Genomic DNA, 6,811 nt, shown 5'->3' with positions numbered 1-6,811 from the left:
TGTATAGGAAATGTCTTTGCTTGTGTGTGTGTTGTTTACAAGTAAATTTAAGTTGGATTTTTTTTTTTTTTTTTTTTTTACAGGCAATAAAATAATAAATGCTTATAGGATGTTGACCTGAGTAACAAACATTGTTGTCAAGAGAATAATACGAGGAAGAGCACATTTACATCCAAAAGGTAGTCAAAAAAAGCCTTATAGTGTAGCTATAAACTGCTTAAATCGTCTTAACAAAGTGCCATTTGTGGGTCTTTCATTGCATTGAGTTTGATAGATGTCTTTTTTTTTTCAAACAGTGGGTAAGTAGTTCACTCAGTGTTTGCTTTACAAAAGCCTACATTGCAAAATATAGTGCTGATAAATAGTTTCATGGTGCCTTTTTGATGTGATTTAATATTGTGAGTTAAATAATAGGGCCCATGCTTGTGTTTTCATTGCACAGCACTGCTCTGCCTGCACAAACAGTGTGAATGCTGAAATATCTGCACAGAGTTCCCTTGGAAAGACATTTAGGACAAACTGGCTATAATGCAGTGTCAGGATATTTGTCTGCCCATGAGAGTTTGAAGATGTCAAACAGAGAGTCAAAAAACACTTCAAAAAAACATCTATATTACATGCTTTTGAAAGAAAGAAAGAAAGAAAGAAAGAAAGAAATGATGTTATATTACATGTAAAACAACTTACAAAACTCGAAGATACTTGAGTCCAGAAAAGTCATTTCTGTTGATGCGTGTGAGGTTGTTTCCATTCAATTCCCTGAAAAAAAGAAACATAAGTCAAGGGTAAATCTATTGTCAGCCCAGGTATAGATACAACATTGCTGTAATGACTTATGCGCAACAAGTGTCAGAAACCAAACAATTGTATATGCAATATATACACACACCACAGCTTTTCAAATTTCCGACTATAACAATACAAGAATCACTGGACATTAACACATAAAACATAACCAAGCACAACTAAGAAGATGCAAAACAGTTGCAAGGTGAATCAGTATGATTTCATCTCTTAAGAAAATTTATAAATTGATGTGCAATGAGTCGGAATTGACTGAATAACGCATGACAAGTCAGAATATTATTACATATAGAAGCTTGCTGCTGAAAAATACTGTGTGGGTTCTTTGCAAATGTCTGCTCATTATTGGGAACATGTGTTTCTTTTTTTGTTGTAAACCTCTTCCCCAATCACTGAGAGAAACACACACTCGCACAAATCTCCCATGAATACTGGATACAAAGTCATGCACTTTCTATTGGTTCTAATGACCACTCCTGGGAGCGCAGCAAAACAGAGACGGAGAGATTGCAGACAGATGTATGCACAGGTGCACAGGCACAGCCAAATAAATAATGGGCTGCTATTCATCAGCCACGGCCGGATCTCCTGATATGTAAATGTTCTGCGTATCATTGTTTTGGAGTTCAGCCTTTCTGGTTTCTCTTTCTTTAAGAGCGGGTGGCAAATGTACTGAGGAGAAGACTCCACAAGAAGAAACCAGCTGACTTTAAAAAGCCTAAAAATGTACATGTACAAGAACTGTCTCATATATCAGACTCAGTAGTGTCTTATTACATTTACATTTACATTCAGACATTAAAGCACATTTAATCATCTTTTGTCTTGTTTAGATGTGTTGACTTACTAAATCACATGTACAGGACTTATAATTTTAACTAGTATGTTATTTGATATTACATGTAATTAATATGTTTAAATGAATTAAACTGCAACTTCATTACAAATGTGTAATTGAATACACACACACACACACACACACATATATATATATATATATATATATGTATGTATTTATATAATATGAATATATATTTAAATGCGTCATACAAGTTTCAACAAAAATTATGTTGAAGTATATTTTAATTTGCCATTTTATAAATTAACCATGACCTAAGACAATAGAAAAAAAGGATGAAATTACAAATAAAGATTTAAGTCCATAGTCCTTAAGTACTTAAGTCCTATTCAGGTGGGTCATATTAAGTTCAAGCAATTGCATTTTATATAAATTGAAACTATAATAATTTATCATTTAATTGTACATAACATGCAAAAACATTGCATTCATTTTGCACTTAAGTATATTGTTTTAAAACTATTATTTCTGTTATAAATACTCTTTTTTAAAGTATTCTAATGTATACTTCTCCTTCACAAAAGCAATGCTTCATATCTCTTTTGCTGTGTAATATTTCCACATTCACGAAAACCTATGTAAGGTTAAGTTGAGTTACCTTGTTGGGTCTAACAAGTAAGATTCAGCTCAAATGTGTTGGTCACTACTTGTTGTCCAATGCCAAATCTCAATGCCAAAACGTCTCATTGACAATTCCATTGAACTTTAGTTGTACTTGCAATCAGATTGACCTAAACACATCTTAATACAAGGTTTAAAAATCCTTATAAGATAATTGGGCTAAGTCAAGTTTTGTGATGGGTAATTAGGCCTGATGAAGGCCTCACATCCCTTCAGGAGACTCAGTTAAAACCCTGGAAGCTGATCAGAAGCATCAGCATTGATCCTTTTCCAGATCAGTCATCAGACTGACTGCTGGGTTCACATCCCACACAGAAAAATATCTGGTGTACGATTTACTTTTTTACTCAGATATTGTTAGTACATTTCACAAATAATTACAAAGAAACTGCAAGTTGTGCATTATTGCAAATTAAACATGAACTTTTTGAAGTAGAAAGACTGAATTTTTTTCCTTGTAAAACATACTCCATTGATCTTTATTTTATTTGCAACTTGCAAGTGGGAAAGTTCAAATGCACTAACAGGTTTTAGCAATCAATTAACTCTAAAGTCATGCACTACACAAATGTGTAACTAAATATGTAAAAAATGTGAAACCTTTTAACCATATGTGCTTACCCTAAATAAACCCTTCTCACAGGTTACTGCTTATGATCAAAGAGTATTTCTACCCAGGAAGGCTTTGTTGTCTAAAGAAGAGTGGCTTAAATGACTAACATTAGTTTTAGTAGTCTTCTTGTTTAAAATATGCCTGTGAAAACACTTGTGACTCTGATCACTTTGTTAAGGTTTGCTGCACTGCAGAGATTCACCTTTTACAGCCATGCAAATGGTCTCAAGTCTGGTTTATTTATAAACCAATGTAGACAAAAGTGATGAACATTAAAGAAAAAAAATAAATAAATGCAACCAGCCATTTTAATTTACAGTACCCAAAATTGCATTATGCAAACATTTTCCATTGATACACTGTAAAATGGAACACTGTTTTTGCAGTATTTGTGTTGTCAATCAGGTCGTTGTATTCTTTTAAATGGTCTTAAAAAAACTACTGCTTCTCTATAATCTAAACCTTAAAGGAATGTATGCAAGTCATCAAGCACAGTCGATTATGCTCTAATGAACACGGTCCCTGAATGAGCAAAACATAAAGCGCTCATTACAGTTCATGCAGACCACTAAAAACCTGACTGTGATGTGGGTTTAAAGAGCTAACTCTACTACTGGCAAAGTGCCACAACCATTTCTGCCATAACACAGTTGAGTTAGGAAAAAAAGCAACCGCTCGTTATCCAGCTAAATAATTAAAAGAGAGAAAAAAAGCACATTTCATGGAAACCCTTTGATGCTCTAATAATGCAGGTGGGCCAGTTATGGAGCTTTAATAAGTCTGATCCATCAAGCAGCCCAATTCTTCTCAATGGTTTGCAAGGTACCTTCTCAGGTAGAGGTTTTCACAAGGGCCGCCCTGACATTTGGGGAAACCCAAAGCATTGGTTTCATTTGCACAGAATGACAAGCTATTGCATTTTCTCTGTTACATTTGGACTCTAAATTTACTACCATGGAACCAAAGCAGCACTACATGCCTGCTCTTCCCCACTAGACAGAGCACATGATCATACACATCTCTGCCACTATGTGACTGCCATCACAAAGACCTCTCACAAGATAAAAGCTCTACATTCACGAGCTAATCTTATATTGGTTACGAGATTTATCACCGGAATCCAGCAGTAGAGCCTCTAGTGTTTCTCCATCTGAGCTGCCGTCCACTTTCAAGACAATCAATAAGCAATCAGTAGGAAGCACACTGGGACATTTGGCTTGCATTCCTGAGCACATCAGAGCTGGAGTTCATACGCGAGCGGCCCAATACTCTGAGCGATCGCTGCAGTTTAAAGAGAATTCTCAATCAGATCACTCACTCTTGACACATCGGCGCCGTTTGATCTCAGGCACTGCGGCTTCCGAAGTGTGTATAAATAGATGATGCACTAGCATAGATAAAATAAGAAGGGTCGAGTCTCTGGACGTCTGAAAATGAATGCAGGGTACATATAAAATGACTGAGATTATTCATTTAAAGAGCTGATGCGTCTCAGAGCATGAAAAAATCTGTCTACGTTAAACAGTACTGAACTCATACGCTGGACACATGATGTTTGCACATCAGAAAGCCGAGAGAGCTGCTTAAGGGGGGCGTTCACTTTTACACGCACTTTGTTAATGGCGTAACCCCTGTGAGCAGCTTTCTCTACACCTTTACTACTAGTTCTCTGGCACATATGCGTATATTTACATAAGCCACATTCCCAGGCAGAAAGCCAGAAAATGTTTGTCTGGTGATTTGGTGATGGTCTGTGAGCATGTGTTTTAGCTCTGAACCGCAGGTTAATGGGGAAACCTTGTGGGGTGAGGAGAAGCGGGGGGTAGAAGTGTGATTTTCACACTTCCTGAACACATAGTCATTACAGAATCCATCAAAGACATCCAAGAGGTGCTATTTGATAGAAACACCCTATGACAAGTGCAAATTGAATTGTTTAGTTGATCCACCCCCAACCATCAGCCTTTCCAAACTGAACACAGAGCCTTGACCATGTGGACACTGACGGCTGTTCCTGCCTTGTAAAAGTACTTGAGACACTGTCTGTATTAGTCGATGAGTCGAGTAATACATAATCACTCCTAAGCCATGCCTTGTCTGTAATGTATTTGACTTGATAAGGACCTAAAATAGTGGGGTGGGGGGGGGGGGGGGGGGGGGGATGGAGCTGAGGATGGTGAAAGAAGAAGCAATATGGAGTGGCGAGACAGAGCTGAAAGTATCAGCGAAGAGGATGATGAAGAGGAGGAGATGGAGCAGTCGGAAGAGATTGAGGAAGAGGAGGAGATAGGTGAAAGTGATGTGAAAGAAAGAGGTAAAGAAGAGGAAAAGAAAGAGACTGCACGGGAACTGATGGAAAGCAGAGGTGATCCCCCCCCCCGCGATGAGCAACAGAAATCTGACCAAACACTCACTGTGGATGATGTAGTTCACAGTATATTATTCTAGTAAACTAGATCCTCTTGGTCCTTGAAATCCACACAATTTCAAATGTGAATTCCTTCAAATTTCAAAATGGTTCTGGTGCTTCTCTGACATGTATAATTCATCAGAGGTTTCCTCTGAACTATTTTAAGAGCAGCATTTACTAAACCTTAGGGGGAAAAAGGCTCCTTCAGTAAATATTTCATCCCAAATATCTAATTTGAAAGTGACTATAAAATGACTCAGAAGAGCGAAAGGAAAAGGGAAAGTTCTCAACAGCTGAAAGAGTGATAGGAAGTTTCCCTCCTCCTGCAGCATGTGTCAACATACGGACGCATCCGTGCCGATAACATCTGATTGTACCTGTGCCTCATTGAGCTATTGTTCTCATTCAATTCCTCTTGGTAATGATGCAGCCCCCCCCAAGCACTCACATGCAGGCACGCACATGCAGATGGACGTAAAGTGTCTACTCACAGCCTTTCTGTGTTTCGGGGTATGTTCCTGGGCATGGTTTTGAGCCCCAGCCCGTGGCAGTCCACTGTGGTGCCGCTGCAAGTGCAGAGCGCAGGGCACGCTGTGGCAGCCTTGCACAGCAGCAGTATCCGGATACACACCTCCACCAGTCTGCCTACAGAGTGTCCTCCTCTCGCAGGCATGATCTCGCACGCTTTGAGACGCGAGCGCTCAGGCTAGTGCTCTCCCGTTTCCAGAACGTGAGAAGAAAAAAAAGCGGCTCCTGCGCTCTCACGATTCACTTTGTGCACAAACTCTCCTTTTCCTCTTCTTGGAGGAGTTGCTTTGCCTCTTGTGTGTGTAAGGCGCTCCTGCCTCACTGCTTTGCTCAGCAGCACTCTGCCGTCTGCCTGAAGAAAGGGGGATACGGAACACCACAGGAACAAAATATCTCTATCCTGTCTTACACACACACACACGGCAGTAATCCATCACAAGGGTCTACAAATAGCAGTTCCCGGACTCCTCCCACCCCCTACCCTCTCTCGCACCCCTCCCTATCAAACCCTGCTCTCCCCCACCCCTGCCAGAACCTTAAACTCCCCTCTCTCAGGCTCACAGGAGCCCCTACAGACAGAAGGCGCAGCGATGGCCTCCCCACATGGCACGCCGCAGCCGTCCTCAGGCAAAGGCCCCTGTGAAGAGAGTGGCCCGGGGAGGGGTCCACTGGGGAAAGGCAGTGTGCCCATACCCCCACCATCCCTCCCCTCCCCAAAAGAGCAGTGTATAATCATGTTTTGGGATGGGGGAAGGTTAGAAATGCAGAGAGCAAAATGACAGAGCCTTTGTGGAGAGCATGGAGGAGGCTTTTTTTTTTTTTTTGTCACTTGACTTCTTCATTGAAAACCAAACCTTGGCTGAAGTTTGAAGGAGATCTTGTGAGCATAACGAATTCATAACAATTGAAATCTGCCATCGGAAACAGAGCCCTTGTTTGTTTGGATAGTCATTTGATGATGACATAAATTTTGATT

The 6,811-nt window shown here is 39.9% G+C and overlaps 1 protein-coding gene across 1 annotated transcript in view; it reads right to left on the bottom strand.

Annotated features, from left to right (window-relative positions):
• slit1a (slit homolog 1a (Drosophila)) overlaps positions 1-6,235 on the bottom strand; it is an 81,183-nt gene extending 74,948 nt beyond the window's left edge. Inside the window, exons 1-2 of the mRNA XM_016555852.1 lie at positions 5,799-6,235; positions 688-759 (exon numbers count right to left, since the gene is read on the bottom strand). Of these exons, the coding sequence (XP_016411338.1) occupies positions 688-759; positions 5,799-5,980 (254 nt within the window). The 5' untranslated portion in view covers positions 5,981-6,235. The remainder of the gene's footprint in view (positions 1-687; positions 760-5,798) is intronic.
• Positions 6,236-6,811: the final 576 nt, after the last annotated feature.

The sequence above is a fragment of the Sinocyclocheilus rhinocerous genome, unplaced genomic scaffold (genome assembly GCF_001515625.1).
Source record: "Sinocyclocheilus rhinocerous isolate Xijiao unplaced genomic scaffold, SAMN03320098_v1.1 scaffold347, whole genome shotgun sequence".
Taxonomy (NCBI): Eukaryota; Metazoa; Chordata; class Actinopteri; order Cypriniformes; family Cyprinidae; genus Sinocyclocheilus; species Sinocyclocheilus rhinocerous.
Note: the sequence above shows the minus strand (reverse complement) of the source record. Positions and strands in the feature narration are given on the sequence as shown.